General features: G+C 46.5%; 3 protein-coding genes across 6 annotated transcripts in view; all 3 read left to right on the forward strand.

Moving 5' to 3' along the window:
* Rhoa (ras homolog family member A) overlaps positions 1–9,000 on the forward strand; it is a 31,630-nt gene extending 22,630 nt beyond the window's left edge. For all 3 annotated transcript variants that reach the window (XM_085828018.1, XM_085828020.1, XM_085828019.1), the window contains 3 exons: positions 1,207–1,327; positions 6,310–6,440; positions 8,079–9,000. In XM_085828018.1, coding sequence (XP_085684144.1) covers positions 1,207–1,327; positions 6,310–6,440; positions 8,079–8,252 — 426 coding nt within the window. In that variant the 3' untranslated portion in view covers positions 8,253–9,000. The remainder of the gene's footprint in view (positions 1–1,206; positions 1,328–6,309; positions 6,441–8,078) is intronic.
* Positions 9,001–10,679: 1,679 nt separating this feature from the next.
* On the forward strand, positions 10,680–11,773 carry Gpx1 (glutathione peroxidase 1). The gene is made up of 2 exons (XM_021172037.3): positions 10,680–10,989; positions 11,208–11,773. Exons 1-2 carry the CDS (start codon positions 10,744–10,746, stop codon positions 11,565–11,567), a joined length of 606 nt encoding a protein of 201 aa, XP_021027696.1. The 5' UTR covers positions 10,680–10,743; the 3' UTR covers positions 11,568–11,773.
* A 7,527-nt stretch (positions 11,774–19,300) lies between these two features.
* Usp4 (ubiquitin specific peptidase 4) overlaps positions 19,301–25,153 on the forward strand; it is a 45,961-nt gene continuing 40,108 nt past the window's right edge. For both annotated transcript variants that reach the window (XM_021173310.2, XM_021173311.2), the window contains exons 1-2: positions 19,301–19,460; positions 22,325–22,452. In XM_021173310.2, coding sequence (XP_021028969.1) covers positions 19,360–19,460; positions 22,325–22,452 — 229 coding nt within the window. In that variant the 5' untranslated portion in view covers positions 19,301–19,359. The remainder of the gene's footprint in view (positions 19,461–22,324; positions 22,453–25,153) is intronic.

Genomic DNA, 25,153 nt, shown 5'->3' on the forward strand with positions numbered 1-25,153 from the left:
TTAGAGCAGCCAGATCACAAGTTCAAAGTGAGCCTGACAACTTGGAGAAATCTCTCAGCTTTAGTGCACACACAGAGGACTGGTTATGGACCTGAACACGCTTGGACTGGGACATTGGGAACCTGCGTGTTCTTTGAAGGTGACCTACCTTTGCAGTGTCTTGCCACTTCAGTTTCAGTATTTGCATAGATGCTTAGATCCAAGTGCTTCTGAGGACCTGATGGGGACTGGTTTTTACGGATGTCACATATAGAACCATAGGTGGAAATTTGCTGAGGTCTTTTTGACCTTTGACTGTTGCCATGATAGCCTTCTTCATTGAGATTAGCATATCTATAACTATAATTTCCTAAGTTTGGGGTCAACAGTATTTCCTCTTTGACATATTTTCTGAGCCTGGATATCTTGGATAAACCAGGATCTTGTCTATAGGAAATTTATTGATGAAGCTGAGAATGTGGCTTAGTTGGTAGAGTTTTTGCCAGAGCCTGCATGAGGCCTTATACTCTCTTGTAGAATTTCATAGAAACTGGACATGGGAAGCACACACCTGCAGAGTCGCCATTAGCTGCATCCTGAATTTGGGGACAACCTAATTTTCCTGCAACCATGTCTAGAAAAGAAAAATAGCATGTTTACTTAAATCTTTGAGCAGGGCAGTGGTGGCGCATGCCTTTAATCCTAGCGCTTGGGAGGCAGAAGCAGGAGAGTTCAAGGCCAGCCTGGTCTATCGAGTAAGTTCTAGGACAGCCAGGGCTACACGGAGAAACCCTGTCTCAATAAAACCAAAAAAAGAAACAACAACAACAAAAAACCAAAAAAGAAAAACAAATATATAAGTTCAGCCTGCTTAGTCTGTGGGGAGCGTCTATGTATATTTTCAGAAGTAATTGTTGGGAATTGGCACTAGTTGGTATACTCTTTTATTGGGAAAGACTGTTTCCCCAGCTCTCAGCAGGAGTTGCCCTTTAGTTCTTTGTATATGCTTTTATAAACTATACTGTCTTATAAACTATAGTGTCTTATTAACTGGACATTTTTAATTGTAGCATTTTGTGCTGTTTATAAATTTGCTGTTTTGATAAAAGTTTTAAACACCTTGTATTTGGATTTGATTCTCATAAAAATGAATAGCTATTTTTACTATTTGGGATAGTCTGCACATGTGTGGTAATATTAACATTGTGGTTGCTTTTCCTGTCACAGGTAGAGTTGGCTTTATGGGACACAGCTGGACAGGAAGATTATGACCGCCTGAGGCCTCTCTCTTATCCAGACACTGATGTTATATTGATGTGTTTTTCCATTGACAGCCCTGATAGTTTAGGTGAGTAGCCCTACAGGCCGGTTGTTTGTCATTACTCAGATGATACTTACATCTAGTATCCTGGATCCTTTCTGGGTATCAAGTGGTTCAGATACATATATTCTGACACTCAGAAAATGAGTCATGCCTGGCTGTGCTGGTGCACACCTATAATCCCAGCTCTGGGAGGCAGAGGTAGATGGCTCTCTGTGAGTTCGAGGCCAGTCTGGTCTACAAAGCAAGTTCCAGGGCAGTCGGGGCTACACAAAGAATCCCTGTTTTGAAAAATAAAAATAGTCTTTACACCATCTTTTTGCACTGTCACCATGGTGACACCAAGGGCATCAACACTGCTGAGAAGAAAGAGAGGCAAACTCTAGGTCCTCATCAGGCCGTACTGCAGAGTTACTGTTTGGTTCCTAACTGATAACAAAACATGGCTACGTCGGTGAATGAGAGGTCACTGATGATCACAGAGCTGGGAAACCCGATAAATAAGTGCAGAGCCCTAGATTTGATGTGCAACTCCGAGACCTAGAAAAATGGCACAATGGTTTCATTGTACTGACAACCTGGCATCATGGACCATGGAGAAGCAAGATGAAAACATAAATGAGGAGAAATCCTGGGTTTTTGGGTTTGGTTTTTTGTTTGTTTGTTTGGTTTTTCGAGACAGCGTTTCTCTGTGTAGCCCTGGCTGTCCTGGAACTCACTCTGTAGACCAGGCTGGCCTTGAACTCAGAAATCCACCTGTGCTGGGATTAAAGGCACGCACCACCACACCCCACTGGGTTTTTTTTTTTTTTTCTAAAGATCTAAAACATAAAAAGCCCCCTTAGAGCCGGGCGTGGTGGCGCACGCCTTTAATCCCAGCACTTGGGAGGCAGAGGCAGGCGGATTTCTGAGTTCGAGGCCAGCCTGGTCTACAAAGTGAGCTCCAGGACAGCCAGGGCTACACAGAGAAACCCTGTCTCGAAAAACCAAAAAAAAAAAAAAAAAAAAAAAAGCCCCTTAGGGGGCTGGAGAGATGGCTCAGCAGGAAAGAGCACTGATTGCTCTTCTGAGGGTCCTGAGTTCAAATCCCAGCAACCACATGGTGGGTTGCAACCATCTGTCTGTAATGAGACCTAACACTCTTAGATGTACTAAATAATAATTTAAAAAAAAAAAAAAAAAAAGAGCCTCCGGGGCTTTGAAAATAAAGAAAAACAAAAACTGAAAGGGACAGGAGTCAATGGTGCCCAGAGTTTCAGAGCCTGAGTTTAGAAAATGGGCATTGGCTTCCATTTCATTTTAGGTCTCTCTTGACTGGTATGTGTTGGGAGTGGTTTGGGGTTTTTTTGTTATTTATTTATTTATTTATTTATTTATTGTATATGAGTACACTGTAGCTGTCTTCAGACACACCAGAAGAGGGCATCAGATTCTATTACAGATGGTTGTGAGCCACCATGTGGTTGCTGGGAATTGAAAAGCTCTCCAACCCGGGAGTGTTGATTTTTTTAAAATGTTCCCATGGTGAGGGCCAGTGAGGTGGCTCAACAGGTAAAGGCGCTCTCAGTGAGCCTGACGCTGTAGATTTGGTCCCCAGAGCCCACATGCTGGGGAGACGTAACTCCTGTGAGTTGTTCTCTGCCCTCCCCAGGTGAGCTGTGGCACCTGTGTGCCAATCCGTGAGCACAGCAAGGAATGAGGAAAGAGTGTCTCACACGTACAGAATTAAATCTTAGGGCTTAAAACGTGCTCTGCCGTCTTGGCAGTGATTTTAGCACTCGGGAGGCAGAGGCAGGAGGATCTTTGAGTTAGAAGCCAGCCTGGTCTACAGGGCTAGTTCCAGGACAGCCAAGGCTACATAGAGAGACCCTGTCTTGAAAAACAAAAGTTAAGTAAAGGTTAGCTGTATGGGGTTGGGCCTGTCTGTAATCCCAGCATTTGGGAGGCAGAGGCAGAAGAGTTGTTTGAGACCAGTCTCAACTATACAGTAATTTTTGGGCTAGCCAGAACTACACGATAAGATCCTTTCTCAAAAGCCGGGCCTGGTGGCGCACGCCTTTAATCCCAGCACTCGGGAGGCAGAGGCAGGCGGATTTCTGAGTTCGAGGCCAGCCTGGTCTACAAAGTGAGTTCCAGGACAGCCAGGGCTATACAGAGAAACCCTGTCTCGAAAAACCAAAAAAAAAAAAGAAGAAAGAAAAGACCAAAGTCATCAAAAAGATGGACTTCACTTTTTAAAATCTGGTTGAGTGTTTTAATACCCTGGCCTTGAGTTTGTGTGTTAAATAACCTGTTGGACCTCACTTAAGAATTTTGTGCATCAGCCGGGCGTTGGTGGCGCACGCCTTTAATCCCAGCACTCGGGAGGCAGAGGCAGGCGGATTTCTGAGTTCGAGGCCAGCCTGGTCTACAGAGTGAGTTCCAGGACAGCCAGGGCTACACAGAGAAACCCTGTCTCGAAAAACCAAAAAAAAAAAAAAAAAAAAGAATTTTGTGCATCTATTTGTCAGACCTGAAGCAGTTAACTGTCTGCTTCTGAGGTTTCCATTACAGATGGAAGAAAAAACGTTTCCTTGCACATTCTGTTTGTCTTATTTTGGCAGCCAAGAGTAAATATTGGAAAACAGAGGAAAAGATATGAAAGACTTATTCACTTCACTAATAACTTTGCGAGTAGCCAAAAGCTTGTTAAAGTCTAAAATTTCACTTTAAATAAGAAATTGGCTTGGCAGTGGTGGCGCATACCTTTGATCCCAGCACTTGGGAGGCAGACAGAGGCAGGAGGATTTCTAAGTTCGAGGACAGCCAGGGCTACACAGAGAAACCCTGTCTCAAAAAAAAAAAAAAAGAAAGAAAGAGAGAGAGAGAGAGAGAAAGAAAAGAAATTGTTGAGAAATAGCCCCTGTTGCATCCAGATGATTATACCATAATAGTTTAAAATTTAAAGCTAATTTAAAAATCAAGCCATGGACCTAAGGTGGCAGAGGACTAACTTGCCTAGCTTACATTGACGTCAGAAGTGGAAGCAGGAAGACCAGGTAATTCAGGATGGCCCTTGCCGATATCATGGGTCTGAGGCCAGTCTGGGATCCATGCGACTGTTTCAAGAAAGACTCATCTGTTGGTTTTGAACCCAGATCCTTACTCTAGGCACATGCTCTACCAGAGAGCTACAGTTCTGCCTTGAAACATTGGAATCGCTGTACACATTTCAGTCCCATTGCTGGCTGACCTATGACAATCACGATTGCTTTGTGGAACCTCTGCTGTCTCATTAGTAGTTGGTCTGGAATATACATTGTTGAGAGTGCCTAGGGTTAGAAAACTTGTTATTTTATCATGCTAAAAATTGAACTTGGGACCTTGTAAGCGCCAAGCAAGTGTTTTTCCAAGCATTTGAACTCCTCTCAAGCATCCATAGAAAGACTTAAGAGGGCTGAATAGATGGCTCAGCGGTTAAGAGCGCTGACTGCTCTTCCAAAGATCGTGAGTTCAAATCCCAGCAACCACACGATGGCTCACAACCATCCATAATGAGATCTGATGCCCTCTTCTGGGATGTCTGAAGACAGCTAAGTGTACTTACATGTAATAAATAAATCTTAAAAAAAAAAAAAAAGAAGAAGAAGAAGAAGAAAGAAAGACTTAAGAGAGCCAGGTGTTAGTAACACAGGACTGGAGCTAGGTGTAGACACTATCCTGAAGTGAGGATTAAGACCTCACCCCCCCCCCCCCCCCCCAGCCAGGTGTGGTGGCGCACGCCTTTAATCCCAGCACTCAGGAGGCCCAGGTGGATTTCTGAGTTTGAGGCCAGCCTTGTCTACAAAGTGAGCTCCAGGACAGCCAGAGCTATAAAGAGAAACCCTGTCTCGAAAAACCAAAAAAAAAAACCAAAAAAAAAAAAAGAAAGACCCCACCCCCAAAAGCATACCAGGGAGCTGTAGTGGGCATGCTCCTGATCTTAGCCAGCTCTTGGGAAGTTTCTTGAGAATCAGGAGGAGCTGCAGTTTGAGATAAGCCTAGACCTTGAGACTGTTTCTCTTTTACACAAAGCAAGAGGTTTTGGAAGCTTTGGGCAAGAGATTATGCTGTGGAACCAAGAACAAGATAGAGAATGTAACCTTGGGGTGACTCTAACCTTTACCACCAATGACAGGCATGGCCGGTGGTGAGCATTCTCTCAGTGGAACAGAGTCTAGAGCTCTTATTTGAGTTTCCACCCTTGAGAAGCTCAACAACACTTGATGGGACAGACAGTGGCTAGTGCCCTTCAGTGTTTGTAGAGTGGAAGTTAGATTTTACCTTCTCTTCTCTTCTCTCTTTAAAAACAAAAAACAAGGGCTGGTGAGATGGCTCAGTGGGTAAGAGCACCCGACTGCTCTTCCAAAGGTCCGGAGATCAAATCCCAGCAACCACATGGTGGCTCACAACCATCCGTAATGAGATCTGACTCCCTCTTCTGGTGTGTCTGAAGACAGCTACAGTGTACTTACATATAATCAATAAATAAATCTTTAAAAAAAAAAACAAAAACAAACAAACAAAAACCCTGGCTGTCCTAGAACTTGCTCTGTTAACCAGGCTGGCCTCAAACTTAGAAATCTGCCTGCTTCTGCCTCCCAAGTGCTGAGACTAGAGGTGTTTTCTGCCACCGCCCAGCTGATTGTGCATTTTTCTGTGATTTTGAAATGAATGCACTTTTTTTCATTTTATAGGGCCCCAAATGTTTGTTTGTTTTAAACAGGGTGGGTGTGGGTGTGCACGCGGGCGCATGCCATGGTGCACTGGAATGTCAGAAGACACCAAGCAGGAGACCGCTCTCCTCTACCACATGGGTCCCAGGGCTCAAACTCAGGTCCTCAGGCTCAGATTCAAGCACCTTTTATCTGCTGAGCTGTTCTGCTTGTCTCCAATGTGCTTGTTGAAATAAGAGTGGAAAAGGAAATGCCTTTAGTTCTTCAAAGTGGGATTAGAATGTATCCTCAAATTTTGTGCATTTTGTCTTTCAGAAAACATCCCAGAAAAATGGACTCCAGAAGTCAAGCATTTCTGTCCAAATGTGCCCATCATCCTGGTTGGGAACAAGAAGGACCTTCGGAATGATGAGCACACAAGACGGGAGTTAGCCAAAATGAAGCAGGTATGCTTGTTGTGGGGCAGGAAGAGCTAGAGTTCTGTTTTCACTTATATACACATACATACACATAAGTTTAGACAGCCTTGGCTGTCCTGAAATATCAGGTGCTCTGATGTTGGGGCTTCTCCTGTAAAGGAGGAGTTAAAGTATTTAACATAAATTCAGAAAGAAATAAAAATTAAAAAAAGAAAGAAAGAAATTCAGGTTTCCCCTACTCAGTGTCAAGGACAGACATGTTGGCATTCACAGATTTAGTCCCCTGTAAAGCTAGGTACAGGCAGTCCTCTCCCTGACCTGTTGCTGCCTTGTCCCTTGCACTGCACTCAGTAAGCTATGGACTGGGAGTCCAGGCCCTTGCACTGCACTCAGTAAGCTATGGACTGGGAGTCCAGGCCCTTGCACTGCACTCAGTAAGCTATGGACTGGGAGTCCAGGCCCTTGCACTGCACTCAGTAAGCTATGGACTGGGAGTCCAGGCCCTTGCACTGCACTCAGTAAGCTATGGACTGGGAGTCCAGGCCCTTGCACTGCACTCAGTAAGCTATGGACTCGGAGTCCAGGCCCTTGCACTGCACTCAGTAAGCTATGGACTGGGAGTCCAGGCCCTTGCACTGCACTCAGTAAGCTATGGACTGGGAGTCCAGGCCCTTGCACTGCACTCAGTAAGCTATGGACTGGGAGTCCAGGCCCTTGCACTGCACTCAGTAAGCTATGGACTGGGAGTCCAGGCCCTTGCACTGCACTCAGTAAGCTATGGACTGAGTCCAGGTCAGTTGCTTGGCTAGCACCAGAGAGGGAGGGAGGCACGGAGGGAGGGAGGGAGGATGGATAATATATATCAGCACCATTATAACAGAAAAGGCTGCCTCTGGATTCCTTGCTTAAACTTTGAGAGTTTGTCTGACCTCTTCTCTCTGCGTGCAAAAGGGGCACAAGTTTAATAGACACAATAGTTTTGGGGTATTCATTGTAAGTTTGAGATGCACTATTCTCAATTATGGGCTAAATATGGGTTGGTATAAGTCTTTTTTTTTTTTTTTGTCCCCCCTGGTTTTTCAAGACAGGGTTTCTCTGTGTAGCCCTGGCTGTCCTGGAACTCACTTTGTAGACCAGGCTGGCCTCGAACTCAGAAATGTGCCTGCCTCTGCCTCCCGGGTGCTGGGATTAAAGGCGTGCGCCACCACCGCCCTGTTGGTATAAGGGAGTAGTGGCACTCATCTGTAGTCTCAGCTGATGTTCTGCATAAGAGTCATGCTGACTGTGGTAGCATGTGCCTTTAATCCCAGCACTCTTTTGAGTTCCAGGCCAGCCTGGTTTATAGAGGAAGTTCCAGGATAGTGAGGGCTACACAGAGAAACTCTGTTTAGCAAAACAAAACAGGGCTGGAGAAATGGCTCAGCAGTTAAGAGCACTGTCTGCTCTTCCAGAGGTCCTGAGTTCAATTCCCGGCAAAATCACATGGTGGCTTAGAACATTGGTAATGGGATCTGATGCCCTCTTCTGATTTGTCTGAAGACAGCTACAGTGTATGTGTATAAATAAAATAAATCTTTTTAAAAAAAGAAAGAAAGAAAAAACAAAAAAGGACAAGAATTAACTGAAAACACTTTTTTCTCTCTCTTTTCTTTTCTTTTCAACTAGGAGCCGGTAAAACCTGAAGAAGGCAGAGATATGGCAAACAGGATTGGCGCTTTTGGGTACATGGAGTGTTCAGCAAAGACCAAAGATGGAGTGAGAGAGGTTTTTGAGATGGCCACGAGAGCTGCTCTGCAAGCTAGACGTGGGAAGAAAAAGTCTGGGTGCCTCATCTTGTGAAGCCTTGTGAAACGCAGCCTCATGCGGTTAATTTGAAGTGCTGTTTATTAATCTTAGTGTATGATTACTGGCCTTTTCATTTATCTATAATTTACCTAAGATTACAAATCAGAAGTCATCTTGCTACCAGTATTTAGAAGCCAACCATGATTATTAATAATGTCCAACCTGTCTGACCAGCCAGGGTCCTTCTGACACTGCTCTAACAGCCCTCTCTGCACTCCACCTGACACAGGCGCTAATTCAAAGAATTTCTTAACTTCTTGCTTCTTTCTAGAAAGAGAAACAGTTGGTAACTTTTGTGAATTAGGCTGTAACTACTTTATAACTAACATGTCCTGCCTACTTTCTGTCAACTGCAAGCACTCTGGTGAGTCACTACTTCAGAGCTTTCCTTGTTAACAGACTCCATTGCCAGAGCTCTGGGGTGGGTATTCAGTTTTTTGAAATCTTGCTCAGCCAGAAAGGCCCAAGTCCACTCAGCTGTGGCAGAGTTACAGTTCTGTGGTCTCATGTTAGTTACCTTATAGTTACTGTGTAATTAGTGCCACTTAATGTATGTTACCAAAAAATAAATATATCTACCCCAGACTAGATGTAGTATTTTTTGTATAATTGGATTTCCTAATACTGATATTTGTCATTCCCACAGGAAGTGTATTGCTTCTTTTCTTTTTCTTTCTTTCTTTCTTTCTTTTTTTTTTTTTTTAAGAAAGTGTATTTGGAAATAAAGTCAGATGGAAGAATTCATTTTTAAAATTCCCATTTTGTCACTTTCTCTGATAAAATATGGCCATATCCCTTATTCAGCCCTATATATCATTCCAGTACCCCTTTCCAGACTGGACTAAGTAGGAATTTGGTTTCCCGCCTGAGGCAGTTATACTTTGGAGGTGGCATAGCCTTTCTCACCTGGACTGCAGGGTCTGGCTCTAAGTCACAGTGCTCCTTTCTCCCCACTGTATCCAAGTTGCCTCCCAGAGGAGCCACCAGTTCTTATGGGTGGCAGTGGGTGGGGGTGGGGGTGTCTCTTCTCTCCAGCTGACTAAACATTTTTCTGTACCAGTTAATTTTTCCAACTAATAGAATAAAGGCAGTTTTCTAAATTTCCTGTATTCTCCTGTGTGTTGCTTTTGTCGGGAAGACTCCCCTGCCTTCTCTCTCCCTGGAGAGGTTCCTTCTTGAATGGCACCAGCTCCTCCTACTCCCTCACTTGTCTAGACCAACCTTTTGATTTCCCTGTGACACATTCAAATCTAAAAAGTGGAGTGGAAGCCAGGCGTGGTGGCTCACACCTTTCATCACTCGGGAGGCAGAGGCAGGCGAATTTCTGAGTTCCAGGACAGCCTGGTCTACAAACTGAGTTCCAGGACAGCCAGAGGTATACAGAGAAACCCTGTCTAAAAAAGACAAAAAGACCAAAAAAAAAAAAAAAAAAAAAAAAGCGGAGTGGAATGCCATGGAGGGGACATGACAGGCTGGGTTTTCTGGACTAAGACCAAACTGCACTGGTGGCAGAAATCTAGGACCACTAGAAGCACGTGTTAGAGTTCTGAGAGAAGCTAGGTTAGAGCCTGGAGCAGGGAGTCCTCCACTGTTGTCCACCCTTACAAAGACAGCCAAAAGAAATTGCCTTTCACAGCGCTGTTAGTGCTACTAAAAAAAAGTCAGGCATGGGTGGTACAAGCCTTTAGTACCAGCACTCGGGATGAAAGCAAAGAGGCCGGTAGATGTCTTGAGTTCTAGGCCTGCCTGGGCTACTGAACAAGCCTTAGTACAGCCAAGACTGCATACAGAAACACTGATGAGATAGAGACACCCCTTCCCCCAAGACAAAACAAAACGAAAACATGAACTTGGAGTTCCAGGCGAGCCAGGGCTCTGTAGAGACCTTGTCGCAGAAACAAAACACTGGCCACCTGATGCGACGCAGCTCGTCTGAGTTCAATTCCCAAATTATCACCCAGTGGAAGGAGAGAACCAACCCTGGCCTCCACATGCATGCTCCTTCGATTTCATTAAACAATAAGTGTAATTAAACTTATGTTTTTAAAACCCTATAATCTTATGACTAGAAACATGTGTGGGTAAAGTTATGCAATATAAGGGAGCTGTGCGTGAGCTGCTTAAGCCGTTGTTATTGCCAGAGGCCATCTTCCTAGGCGGGACTCTAGACTAAGGTTGAGTAACACAGAGCTGGAAGATCCCCGCCTAAGCAAGCAGCTTCCTACCAGACTAGTGCTACATTGCCTGAGCTAGACCAGACCCGCCCTAGGCACCTCCAGGCGCTTTAGCTTGGCCGCACCCTCTTCCCACTCCGTCGATGGGGGGAGGGTAGAGGCCGGATAAGGCGGGACCCTGAGACTTAGAGCTGGCTGCCAGCCGGAAAGAAAGCGATGCCACGTGATCTCAGCACCCTCCAGTTAAAAGGAGGTGCAGGGCTCTGTTAGCGCTAGTACGGATTCCACTTTTGAGTCCCGAGGTCTCCAGAATGTGTGCTGCTCGGCTCTCCGCGGCGGCACAGTCCACCGTGTATGCCTTCTCCGCGCGCCCGCTGACGGGCGGGGAGCCTGTGAGCCTGGGCTCCCTGCGGGGCAAGGTGCTGCTCATTGAGAATGTCGCGTCTCTCTGAGGCACCACGATCCGGGACTACACGGAGATGAACGATCTGCAGAAGCGTCTGGGACCTCGTGGTCTGGTGGTGCTCGGTTTCCCGTGCAATCAGTTCGGACACCAGGTATGTGGGGCGAGATGGGTGGCCTTGGGCTCTAGGCTCCCAGGGGCGGGACACCGCTTACTTTCTCCTCTGGTACTACAGCTGGAATGCAGGCCTATCCTCGGTTATACAAGGAGGGCAACTTCCTGGTGACTCATCGGGAAACCTCTGTTTTGCAGTTAAAAAGTACATTCTTTCCGAAATCCTAGCACCTAAATAAATGCCTTTGTCTTCCCTAGGAGAATGGCAAGAATGAAGAGATTCTGAATTCCCTCAAGTATGTTCGACCTGGTGGCGGGTTCGAGCCCAATTTTACATTGTTTGAGAAGTGCGAAGTGAATGGTGAGAAGGCGCACCCGCTCTTTACCTTCCTGCGGAATGCCTTGCCAACACCCAGTGACGACCCCACTGCGCTCATGACCGACCCCAAGTACATCATTTGGTCTCCGGTGTGCCGCAACGACATTGCCTGGAACTTTGAGAAGTTCCTGGTGGGCCCCGACGGTGTTCCGGTGCGCAGGTACAGCCGCCGCTTTCGTACCATCGACATCGAACCTGACATAGAAACCCTGCTGTCCCAGCAGTCTGGCAACTCCTAAGGCGGTCCTGGCATGGGCTTGGTGATTGCTGGCTGCACTCTGGGGGGCGGTTCTTCCATGATGGTGTTTCCTCTAAATTTGCACGGAGAAACACCTGATTTCCAGGAAAATCCCCTCAGATGGGCGCTGGTCCCATCCATTCCCGATGCCTTTCCACCTAATGAAAGGTGGTTTCACTACTAAGAATAAAGTGCTGAATGTCAGAACTGTTTGTGTGTCCTGTGTCATTGTCACCTTTAGGATAGCCTCATGGTCAGGGATCAGGAACTCAATCCCAGAGCCTAAACGTCCCTTCCCCGCACCTTATGCTTGCTTTTCTTTCTCCCTGTCCCAGGACATGCTTAAGGGCAGTCTTGAGTCGCTGTTACAGCAGAGCCCTTACTCCAGAAGGAGGAAGCCAGTAGATAAGGGCAGACTGCCTAACGGTTAAGGCCACCCTAACCCCAAACGTGAACTTCTCCTTTCTGAGTTTTTGGTGGATGAGGAAGTGACTGTGCCCCTGTTCACACAAGACTCGAGAAATCTAGGTCTTTGCCCACAGAAGCCTGTTTTGCACAGCTACAGCAGCCTTGCACAGTGTTACCAGCTTCTCTTTGCTGCATGAATTCACACTGCTACTCAGTGCCTTAAGTTATGCTGGGTGTTGGGAGATTCCGAGGGAAAAGGTGGTAGGCAGGTGTAGAGTGTGGGGGAGGAGGGTTCTGAGACCAGCCTGGGCCTGTTTGAGGCAGAAAAAAATGATTGTCAAACCTTGCAAGTTTACATATTTGGGCCTAGAATAAGACATATCTTAAAGGCCAGCTGCTACTGCTTGGGCCCCACCCTTTAAATATCTCAAGACACACCTGGAGCTGTTTCTTATCATAACCTCCCAGAGACTCTGCAGTAACTAGGTTCAGTTGTTTTCTTAGGAACACGAATCCAGAGAATGTGGGTAGTATGAAGCAATCTAGAGTGTGGACCACAGGCTATTGCCATCCTGGTATGTGTGCCTAATGTGTGTCAACTCAGAAACATATCCCCGGGTTCAGCGGTTATGTGTGCATGCAGTTAGGTCGGGAGGAAATATGCCGCATTACAGATGCCATGTAATGCTTTTACCGCTGAACCATATCCACAGCCCTTGGTTGTTTTAAGGCTGTAGCTCAAGGTGACCCCCAGCTCCCAGCAATTCTGGCTCTGTCTCCTGACTGCTATGATGACTGACTGTCATCATGCTGGCCAGCCTGTAACAATATCCTCCTATCTCCACCAATTGCTGGGATTACAGGTGAGAGCCACTATGCCCCCTGGTAGTTTACTTTTGTTTCTTTCGGAGATCAGGTCTGTCCTCAGATTCCTGATCCACCTGCTTGCCCACTGCCTAAGTACTGGAAATATGGACATGGACAACCAAGTATACACAAAAAAATACACATGTGTTTTGTTGTTGTTGTTTGGGGGGGGGGGCAGAGTTTTCTTATGTGGCCCTGGCTGGCCAAGAATTCATTGTATAGATCAGTCTGGCCTTGAACTCACAGATCTGCCTTCCTCCACCTCTGCCTCCTGAGTGCTGAGATTAAGGGAAACTTTTTCAAAGCAATGTTTTAACATGTTTTAATGTTTTTAATATGCTTAATATGTTTTTTGCTTCTGTTCTACAAGCCCTTTAAAGCTACTTACTTGAGAAGTCTGCACTTAGTGGCCTCTCAGTGTGCTGAGCCAGTCTGGTTAGGGGTGGGAGGGAACCCAGGACCTCGCAGACTTCAGCCTCTTTCCCTCTGGCTGTGTGGTGACTCACCCTCCCTCCCTCACCATTTTTCCCTATTAGTTAAGGCCTTGGACTGCAGGGAATGGGAAGTTCTAAGCTTGAACACAGCTGGGGTGGGGAGCATTCCTCCTCAGACTGCAGGCAGGAGCCTCACTCACAGGAAACTTTTCCAATCCTGTCTTCAGACACAGAATTCCAGTTCAGTACTTTCCCAAGATTTCAAACCAACCAACAGAGAGAGAGAGAGAGAGAGAGAGAGAGAGAGAGAGAGAATAAAATTCACAGAAACAGTCAACGTTGTAACTGCTTCTGGCTCTGCCCTGTGCCCACCTCCTGACTCAGCAGTCCAAACAAATGAAACTGGAATCCCATTGAGCTCTTGGAGGGCCTGGCCTCTGGTCGACATGACTGTAGGGTACTGTTTGTTTGCTTTGGGAACTGGCATTAGGTCATAGACCTTCTGAGAAGCCAATGTGCCCTGTGGTTACTTAACTAGGTTCAAAAACCTCCATTTTAGCAATTCTAGCAAAAGTGCTGTTTGTGTTTATTTGTCAAAATGACTGTAAAATGAGGTCAGATGCTCTGGTACAATTAACCTTTGATCAAATTGCTTCATCTCTCCTAATGGAGTTCCCCAAACAATTTATCACTTTGGTAAAAATTAGCTTCCTTGTTTTTTTGTTAGTTCTGAGGACATGCCCTACTTCCTTAAAACTACCATAAATGGTGTAGATGAAACCACTAAAAAAAGAAAAGGAAGCTGCCGCCCTCTGATGTAGGTTCTGAGTTAATGCTGGCAATGGCTTTCTTCTTCCATAAAAACAAGATTAATGGTAATGGTTTGTAATTCATAATGTTTTTAAAGGCTTTCATTCTGTGGTACCAGAGATTTAGCCCAGGACTTTAGGCATACGGGGCAAGTACTCTGCCACAGACCTAAATCACAGGCTCTTTTTATTTTTTTACTCTTTTTGTTTTTGTTCTTTTAAAAAAGGTCTCATTCTGTAGCACAGGCTAGCCTTAATATAGTAGGATGGATTTGAACTGACAGTTCCAGGTAACTGGCATTGCAGGCACTGACTGGCACATTACCACACTCAGATTCATCTGACTACTCTGTGTGTGTGTGTGTGTGAGAGAGAGAGAGAGAGAGAGAGAAAGGTATGTGTGTGAGAGAGATGTGTGTGTGTGTGAAAGAGAGAGGGGAGAGACAGAGAGAGAGAGAGAGATGTGTGTATGTGTGTGTGGCGGCAGGAAGGAAGGGGTAGAAGCTGGCTGGGGACTGAATCCAGGGCATGCAGCATGGTTGGTGTTGTACCAATGAAATGTATCTTCTGATATTTTTGAGATAGGATCTTATTAATTGCTTAGGCAGGGCTTGAATGGACTCTGTAGCCCAGTCTAGCCTGGAGCTTTGGGTCCTTTTAGCTTTCTGAGTATCCGGCATCTCGCTCAGTTCTAATCTTCTCACAGCACTGTGGTTTTATTACTAAGGAGGACCCACTGTCAGTCACTTGTGGTTGTGCACACTTTTAATCCCAGGATTCAGGAGGCAGGGGCAGGTAACTCTGAGTTCCATGCCAGCCTGGTCTACAGAACAAGTACCAGGACAGCCAGGGCTACACAGAAAAATATTGTCTTGAAAAAAAATTAATTTTTATGTGTATGAGATTTATTTATTTTTTCTTTTCTTTAATGGGTAGGACTGTTTTGCCTGAATGGATGAGCAGGCCTGGTGTCTATGGAGGTCAGATCTGGATCCCTTGGAAGTGTGGTTATGCACAGTTGTGAGCCTTCATATGAGTGGTGGTGGGAATCAAACCCAGGTCATACTAAAAAACAAGTGCTCTTATCTGCTGAGCCACCTAGCCAGCTCCTCTCCCTCAGAAACTATCAAGGTTGGCCTCCCAGATAGAGTGCAGAATTGTCTCTTGATGGATTGGTGTATGTCTATTTATTTGTATACTTTTCTTTTGTTAAGAATGGACCTCCCGAGCCGGGCGTGGTGGCGCACGCCTTTAATCCCAGCACTCGGGAGGCAGAGGCAGGCGGATTTCTGAGTTCGAGGCCAGCCTGGTCTACAAAGTGAGCTCCAGGACAGCCAGAGTTATAAAGAGAAACCCTGTCTCGAAAAAAAAAAAAAAAAAAAATGGACCTCCGGGGCTGGTGAGATGGCTCAGTGGGTAAGAGCACCCGACTGCTCTTCCAAAGGTCCAGAGTTCAAATCCCAGCAACCACATGGTGGCTCACAACCATCCCCAACGAGATCTGGCGCCCTCTTCTGGAATGTCTGAAGACAGCTACAGTGTACTTACATATAATAAATAAATAAATCTTTTAAAAAAAAAAAAGAATGGACCTCCTAGCCGGGCGTGGTGGCACACACCTTTAATCCCAGCACTTGGGAGGCAGAGGCAGGTGGATTTCTGAGTTCGAGGCCAGCCTGGTCTACAGAGTGAGTTCTAGGACAGCCAGAGCTACACAGAGAAACCCTGTCTTGAAAAAACCTAAAAAAAAAAAAAAAAAAAAAAGAATGGACCTCCTAGCTGGGCAGTGGTGTCGCACGCCTTTAATCCTAGCACTTGGGAGGCAGAGGCAGGTGGATTTCTGAGTTCAAGGCCAGCCTGGTCTACACAGTGAGATCCAGGATAGCCAGGGCTATACAGAGAAACCCTGTCTCAGAAAAAAAAAAAAAAAAGCCTCTCCTATGACTCAGACAAGCCTCCATCTTACTGTGTACCTTTTAACTCCTAACCTGCCTGTCTCCAGTTCATCAATAGAGACATTACAGGCTACACTGTCTATCTTTTCCTTCATTCTGTTGTTACATTTTGTTCATCTGTTACAGTGTGTGAAGGCAAGAGGGCAAGAGGCAGGTGTTTCTCTCCAGCTTGTGGGCTTCGGGGGTCAAGCTCAGGTCCTTAGATTTGTAGCAGGCGCCTTTACTCGCTGAACTATCTCACTGCCCCTCCCCTTAAACTGCATTTAAATGTATCCCTTGTGTGTTTGTGTGTGTGTGTGTGTGTAGGTCAGAGGGCAACTCTCTTTGGAGTCAGCTTCCTCCTTCCACCTTAGGAATCCCCAGGATGGATCAATGGGCCAAGTCACCAAGCTTGGCAGCAGATGAGGCACCATCTTTTTTTTCTCTCTCTTTTTCTTTTCTTTTTCAGGTCTTCCAATGCAGCCACTGGTCTTGAATTTGAGATCCCCCAGCCTCAACTTCCCTAGGGTGGGTGGGCTCGTGGACTGACGTGGGGTAGCTCCTTTAACTCTTCCCAGTGTCTCTGTGGTCACTTTAACACAGATGTCCCACAGAGGCCAAATTATGTCAATTAGCTAAAAAAAACCAAAACAAACAAACAAACAACCCAATATACACAGTCTTCTCAAATGATCTATCTCACCTGCACTGGACAGATCCCCTCTACCATGACAGCCCTGATCTGTGTCTTCCCCCTGAAGCTACAGTCATTGGTTCCTAATGGATCTAGGTCCCGGGTGCCTCTTTGTGCTGGAAGACACCCTCAGGAATCTTACCTCTGTCCCAATCTCTAATGACTGCCTTCCACTTCCCACTTGCTTCCTCTCTAGCTGTCAACCTCCTTAAGTTTATCAGCAGTCAAAGCTCAGCTCTTTGGCCCAATCCCCACTCTGACAATGAACTGCATTCCTTCTGATTTATGCTTCTTCAGGACCATACTCAAATGCTACTTAAATCAGTCTTCAATTTTTTTTTTCCTTTTTAAGCTTTTCTTTTCTTTTTTGGTTTTTCTTTTTTTTTTTTTTTTTTTTTTTGGTTTTTCGAGACAGGGTTTCTCTGTGTAGCCCTGGCTGTCCTGGCACTCACTTTGTAGACCAGGCTGGCCTCGAACTCAGAAATCCGCCTGCCTCTGCCTCCCGAGTGCTGGGATTAAAGGCGTGCGCCACCACGCCCAGCTTTTTTTGGTTTTTCGAGACAGGGTTTCTCTGTATAGCCCTAGCTGTCCCATTACTCACTCTGTAAATCAGGCTGGCCTTGAACTCAGAAATCCACCTGCCAGCCGGGCGTGGTGGCTCACACCTTTAATCTCAGAACTCGGGAGGCAGAGGCAGGCGGATTTCTGAGTTCAAGACCAGCCTGGTCTACAAAGTGAGTTCCAGGATAGCCAGGGCTATACAGAGAAACCCTGTCTCGAAAAGCCAAAAAAAAAAAAAAAAAAAAAAAAAAAAAAGAAAGAAAGAAAAAAGAAATCCACCTGCCTCTGCCTCCCAAGTAATGGGATCAAAGGCCTGTGCCACCACTGCCTGGCAACAGTAGCAAAATTACACCTGTGAAGTAGCAACAAAATAATTTGGTTACTACAACATGAGGAACTGTAATAAAGGCTCCCAGCATAAGGAAGGTTGAGAACTATTGCGCTAGGGGTTACAATGCTCTCTGGCCTGAGGGTGCCTGCATACAGGTGATGCACATACATTTATGCAGGGCGCACACACATACACATAAAATAAATGCATCTTTATTTTTTTTATTAAATCTACTGGGAAGGTGAGGGGATTGGGGGTTCTTTTGTTTTGTTTTAGTTTTTTTAAGGACATGCTTTCCTATCCCCCAAGAAACTGTCTTACTTGTCTTACTGTTAAGAAGAACAGGATTTGTGCCAGGTGTGGTGGCGCACGCCTTTAGCACCAGCACTCAGGAGGCAGAGGCAGGAGGATTTCTAAGTTTGAGGCCAGCCTGGTCTACAAAGTGAGTTCCAGGACAGCCAGGGCTACACAGAGAAACCCTGTCTAGGAAAAGAACCAAACCAAAACAGGATTTGCCTGAAAAGCAAAGGCTTACCAGTTGCCCGGGCATCTCCACAGATGGCTTTCTCCTTCAGAAGAACATGCTTTTAAACCTGTTCCAGAGCAAGATTTTCAAGATTTGCAATCTTTTCTTTTTCTTCTTCTTCTCAAGACAGGGTTTCTTGTAGCCTTGGCTGTCCTAAAATTCTCTCTGTAGACCAGGCTGGCCTCGAATTCAGAGATCTGCCTACCTCTGCCTCCTGAGTGCTGGATTAAAAGCCTGTGTCATCACCGCTAGGCAGAAAACGGAATAATTGTTCCAGGCAGAAATTAAGATGCCTGGACCTCTGTCGGCTTCCATGGTTGCTAGTCTCTCCTTGACCTGGATGGCTGACAGGATACAAAGTTGTTTAAGACAACTTTGTTTTTTGCGTCTATTTATGACTGTTTTGGTTTTTTGTTTTTTTGCAGGTGTGGTGATGTATGCTTTTAATCCCAGCACTCTGGACAAAAGGGCAAATGGGCCTAAATTCGAGACTAGCCTAGATTACATAAACAGCTCCAGGACAGCAGGTAGAAGAAACCTGTCTCAAACAAACAACAAATTTCACTATTGTGTGCCTGTTTGGCGAACGCGTGCCACAGTGTCTGTGTCGGGAACAAAGGACAACTTTAAAGAGTCGGTTTTCTTTTTCCACTTTTACACGGGTTCTGGGGATCAAACCCAGTTGTCACCCACGTAGCCATCGCGCCGGCCCTTGTTTGAAACAACTGTTAATGGCTGGACCACACCGGACAGTCCAGATCTCAATGCGTCCCTATGTACTTGGCTACAGGGGCTGCCGAGGCAGTAAACTCAATCTTGCATTTAGGCAGTCTTGCTGAAAGCCGCATGGAACCGAGTGGAAACAAGAAAAGCAAGCGGCAGGCTCCTCCTGCACGGATTTAGCATCAGGCTAACCTCACAGGCCAGGATGGAGCCAGTGCCTAATGGGTCGAGGGCGGGCCAGCAGTCAGATCGCAGGAGCCGCTCAGACACGGGTGGATGTGGCCGCCGCCTCTGGGCGTCCAGCCTGCTTCCGTCCGCTTCGGCTCCCGGGTGGGGGTGGGGGGATGGGGGGGAAAACAGCGCGTGGGGGCGGGGAGAAGAGGCGGAAGCCGACGGCGGTGCCGGGCGCGCGCACGTGCGTGGTTACGTCCGTGCGTGGGCGCGGCCCAGAGCACGCCGTGCGCTAGGCGGATGTCCGGGCCGGCTGGGCCGGGACGGCGGACGAGATGGCGGAAGGCCGGGGCAGCCGTGAGCGACCGGATGTGGAGACCCAGAAGACGGAGCTCGGAGCCTTGATGGGGACCGCGCTCCAACGTGGGGCGCAGTGGTGAGCGTCCGCCCTGCCCTCCCGCGGCGCAGAGGGTCAGGCCGGCTCGCTGGCCCTCAGGCCGGACCTCTTTCCTCAATTTTAGGTGGAGGCGGGCCGGGGGCGGTGCCTGGAGTCTGAAAGAGTGGCTTGACAGCGGCCGCTGTTGAAAGAAACCCCGGGATCAGCTGGGGGACAGCGCTGACAGGCGTGGGGTTTGTCCCGGTCCATTCGGATTCACAGTAGTCTTGGACCGGCGGGGACAGGGGGTGTAGAATATAGAAAAGGGGGAGCGCTGGGGTCGGTGGGAGCACGAAGGTGGGGGAAATCACTTAATCACCGAAGACTTGGGCGCTTGATGGTGACCTTAGTGGGGGAAGTGTCCACCCCTTACACACCTCCGATTCTTTACAATTAAAACCTCGGTAGCAATTTGTGGCTTGGAGAGAGGCGTGGAGAGAGGATCCGAAGTGGATACTTTGTAACTTGTAAACTGTGATACTTTGTAACTTGTAAACTGAGGGACAGAATTCAAAGCCAAAAACTAGAAGCCAGTTGTCAGATGGTCCCGGACAATTGTAGCAGTAGTTAGATGTAAGAGTGGGAGGGAAGGGGAGCTTGACTCCTGGAGCAAAATAGAAGATCGAAAGTTACAAGACTTTGCCAGGCACGCTGGCATATGCTTTACTGGTTTGCAGGAGCAGAGGCTGTAGGATTGCTGTAGTTTCAGGGCTGGTCTCATACAGTGAGCAGCACGCCCCGCCCCCCCCACTTCAAAAAAAAGTTTCAGGTTTACTAGAGCAGATTCAAATATGAGGCCTCTTAATAGATTGTTAACTAGAAGGGATTGTACTCACCAGTCGAGGAGAAATGCCTGGGCGGTGCTGTTGTGTAGGAGTCAAATAATAGGGTAGGTTTCTCACTGATTATGACCAATATGAGGACTGAAAAAGAGAACAGAACTTATGTGTTTGGGAGTGCGGTCTAGGTGTAGTTTATGGTGTTTAAATTGAGCCAGTGAAAGGCCAAATAGAGAGAGGTACTTTAGAAATTCTGCAAAGGGATGGCACAGAAAGAATATTCAGGTTGGTGTGGATGCTCATGGCTGTAGTCTTAGTCCTGGAGACGGGTATTGCTGCCAGCCTCAGTGACATAGTAAAAGCCTTGTCTCAAAAAAAAAAAAAAATAATTTGGTGGTGGGTAATGTGATTAATAACTTAGTAACATAGTTTTACTTGTAGAAAGAGTCCATTTGAAACGATTGCTCATGGGCTGGCGAGACTGCTCAGCAGCTGAGAACTTAGATTATTCTTGCAGAGCCTGAGTCTGAGGCCCAGCACTTGGGTTTGGTGTCTCCCTGCCATCTGTATGTAACTCAAGCTCCAGCTCCAGGGATAGCAACTCCCCGACTTCCGTGGGCACTGGGAGTCACGCTCAAACTCAGGCACAGAACCACAGCATAATTAAAAAGAAAAACTCAGCCCAGGAGCGGTGGTGCACATCTTTAGTCCCAGCGCTTGGGAGGCAGAGGCAGGTGGATCTCAGAGTTTGAGGCCAGCCCAGTCTACAGACAGGACAGCCAGAGAAACCATGTTTTGAAAAACTAAAATAAATTAAATCCTAACTAGGCATAGTGTCACACAACTTTAATCCCAGCCTCTGGGAGGCATACACAGGTGGATCTCTCTAGTTCAAGGCTATCCTGGGCACCTCCCCTGCCATCTCCAAAGTTAATTAAGTTTTAAAATTCTTTCAATAATCGTTTATGTTTTTGTTTGTTTGTTTGTTTGTTTCTGAGACAAGGTCTCCCTGTGACCCCTACTGGTTTGGAACTTGAGATGTAGCCAGGCTGGCCACAAACTTGCAGACTCTTCTGCATCTGCCTCCTGTGTGCTGGGATTACAGATAAATGATCGCACAGTGTCTTGTGTGTGAGAGAGAAAGGGGGGGTGGAGGGAGAGAGGGAGAGAGAATGAGAATGTATGATACACGCTATGCATGCAGATGCCTATGCAGAATAGAAGAGGCTTTTGGATTTCCTGGAGCTAGAGCTGTGCATACCATACATGGGTGCTAGGAACTAAACTTGAGTCCTTTGGCAGAGCACCAGACTCTCTTAACCTCTGAATTATCTTTCCAGTCCCTTGTTCATTTTTTTTTTTTTTTTTTTTTTTTTTTCAGACAGGGTCATGTTAGGTAACCTTGGCTGGTCTGGAATTCCCTATGTAGACCAAGCTGGACTGGAACTCATGGACATCCAAGTGTCTATGCCTCCTGAGTGCTGGGATGTAAAGGCCAGCATGTGTAGCTTTGTTTTGTCTTTTACAGATAGGGTCTCTTGTCGCCCAAGCGAACCTCAAGCTTACTGTGCAGGGAGACTGACCTTTTTGCCTGGACCTCACAGATGCTGGAATCACAGATATGGGTCACCACAAACTTCCTTTACTTAGTCTCTTAGCAGTCATTTCTCTTAGTGAATACCTGGCATAGATTAGGCCCTCTCTGCCATGTGGGGCTAACTTCTGTTCTTGATATTAGGAGTGTGATTTTTGTGGGACAGTGGTGGTAATGCACACCTCTAGTCCCAGCACTCAGGAGGCAGTGACAGGCAGATCTCTGCATTTGAGGTTAGCCTGGTCTACAGAGCAAGTTCTAGGACAGCCAGGGCTACACAGAGAAACCCTATCTTGAAAAAGCACCCTTCCCCCCAAAGATGTGATTTTGTGAGAATTGTATATTACCTTGGTGAGAAGACCATAAGGAGCTTAAGGTAGGTATCTAGAGATGAAAATTAAAGGAGAGCTGCAAAACATAAAGCTTTGGGTTTTTAAATCTGTGCTTCTTTATTCAGCTGTATTTTATATGAAGCTGCTATTTCTCCCTAGGTATCTTATTGACAGCCGGTGGTTCAAGCAGTGGAAGAAGTATGTGGGCTTTGACAGCTGGGACATGTACAATGTCGGGGAGCATAACCTGTTTCCTGGACCGATTGACAACTCCGGACTCTTCTCAGGTGGAGTATGCTCAGTCTCTGCTGTAGTTCTCTCTCATGGGCCAGTCAGGGGCTGTGCGTATCTCTGCCATGGTCCTCATGAGCGTGGAACTTTCATAATGTGAAGACATAGACATGTTCCTTTACCTCTGTAGTAGACGACTTTGCAGATTATTAGGGAAAAGTCAAGTAGTTATTTTGCCCTTACTACTTCTAGCAAAAGCGTGCCTTTTCTGTTACTGTTCTGTTGCTGTGAAGAGACACTATGACCAAGGCAACTTATAAAAGGAGTCACTTAATTGGGGGCTTGCTTACAGTTTCAGCAAGTTAGTTCAGGATCAAGCCGGGCGTGGTGGCGCACGCCTTTAATCCCAGCACTCGGGAGGCAGAGGCAGGCGGATTTCTGAGTTCGAGGCCAGCCTGGTCTACAAAGTGAGTTCCAGACAGCCAGGGCTACACAGAGAAACCCTGTCTCGAAAAACAAAAACAAAAACAAAAAGTTAGTTCAGGATCATCGTGGTGGAAAGAGTTTGGAACCAGCAGGTGAGTGTGCACTAAGAAGTAGCTGAGGGAGGCTGGTGAGCTTGGCTCAGTGGTTAAGAGCACCGACTGCTCTTCCAAAGGTCCTGAGTTCAAATCCCAGCAACCACATGGTGGCTCACAACCATCCATAACGAAATCTGATGCTCTCTTCTGGAGTGTCTGAAGACACACTAGAGACAGACAGACAGAGCTAGGTGAGGGCTTTAGAAACCTCAAGACCACCCTTCAGTGACACACCTCTTTCAGCAAGGCAGGCAGGCAGTGTATTCATACACTTAATATATTCCTGTGTGCGAGTGTGCTCATGAGTGTTCTGGTGTTTATGTGGTGTGCATGTGGAGGTCAGAGTGCTGCTGAGGGAAGGTGTTTCTTTCCTCTTACCGTGTGGGATCTACCATCTCATGTCCTCCGGGACCAACTCATGTCCTCAGGCTTGGCAGTAAATGCCGCTACCTGTGGAGCGGTCTCTCCAGCTCCCTCCATTTCTGTTGGATTTTGCTCAGGCAGTGTCTTCCCTGTGTTGCCCTGGCTGGCCTTGCACTTGAGTTAATCCTCCTGCAGTTGCCTCCTTTGTGCTAGAGTTTCAGGAGTGTGCCATTACAACTACACTCTTGTTTTGTTTTACAGATAGAGTTTTGCTGTGTTCCTTCAAACTTGCTATGTAGCATAAGCTGACATTGAAATCACTGCCTTCCTGTCTTAACCTCCCAAGTTATGAGACTGAAGTCTTGTGCCACTGAGTCTGGCTTTCAGGTTTTTATTAATCTTATATTTTTTTAGGTTAAAAATGTATCTGTTTGTGAGATAGGGTGAGTGCTTGTGTGCATGGCGTGGTCCAGGGTGTGGCTTTAAGGACAACGTCTCTGTCTCTTCTGCAGTGTGGGTTCTGGGGATCACACTCATGTGGTTCTGCTTGGTAGCAGGTGTCATTACCTGCTGAGCTGCCTCACCAGCCCTTGTTTTTTTCAACACAGGATCTGAGTTAAGGATCTGGGGTTGGCCTCAATTTGTGTTGCTCCTTGTTTCAAGTGCTAGGCTCACAGGGGCCTGCTGCCAGGAATGGCTATTCCATGATGGGTTTAATTTTATTTTAGATATGGTCTCACTATGTAGACCATGTTGGCCTTTAACTCACAGTGGTCCTCCTACTTCTGCCTCCTCAGTGCTGAAATTAAAGCCATGCCCTATGCTCTACCTTACTGGCCTGTTTATTTTTATTTTTACTTTGGAGTTTTTATTTGCTTCTTTTGTTTTGAGGTGTGATCTTGTATCATTCAGGCTGGCCTTAAACTGACAATGTAGCTGAGGTTGACCTTGAACTCATGTACTTGAATTTACCTCCCAGATGCTCAGGAAGATAATTCTATTTGTTAACGTACTTATTTTGAGGCAGGGTCTTGGTATACAACTTGGATACATAGCAAGTTTGTAGCTCAACCTGGTCCAGAACTGCATGTATACCCCAGTTAAGTCTTGAACTTATACTCTTCCTAACTATAGTGCTGGGATTGCAATTGTCCCCCATAACGTCTGGTTAAGAGGAAAATTTTTTGTTTTCTTATTTGTTGTTTCACGGTGACAGTGGCAGGGTGTTGTTGGTGGAGGGGAAGGGGGTGCTGGTGGTTGAGAGTTTCTCTCTACTGCCTGTGCTGGCCTGAGAATTGACCAGTCTTATTTCAGCCTTCCAGAGCCTGTGGGGTTCTAAGTGTGAGCATCATGATGTGGGAATGACTGCTTGACGGATGTATTCAGCAGGGACCAGGCCTGTCACCTGCAGAGCAGCCCTTCTTATTTCCACCTGTCTACTGAATTGGACAGTTTTCTTAGGTTTTGCTTTGAAGACTGACTTAGGCTAGGCAGGGTACATGTGAAGTAGATCAGACTGTAGGTGTGCTGAAGGTCATCAGGCATCTCTGTACTGACTGTCAGATCAGAGACAGTCAGAGACGGCGCTTCAGGAGAGTTACCTCCGACCTCCTCGTTTCCAGTTATGTGTTGAACATTTCCAGTCCTCAAACTCCTTCTGTAGCTGATACCCTAGCAGCACCAGATCCCCCTGTCCCGTCTGCTAGGCACAGGGTTAACAGATGTATACTACCACCATGCATGTCATTCTCCTTTTTTTTTTTTTTTAATTTTCTTCTTGTTTTTTTTTTTTTTTTTTTTGGTTTTTCAAGAC

The sequence above is a fragment of the Mus caroli genome, unplaced genomic scaffold, assembly GCF_978045245.1.
Source record: "Mus caroli unplaced genomic scaffold, Mus_caroli_1 scaffold_11, whole genome shotgun sequence".
Lineage (NCBI taxonomy): Eukaryota > Metazoa > Chordata > Mammalia > Rodentia > Muridae > Mus > Mus caroli.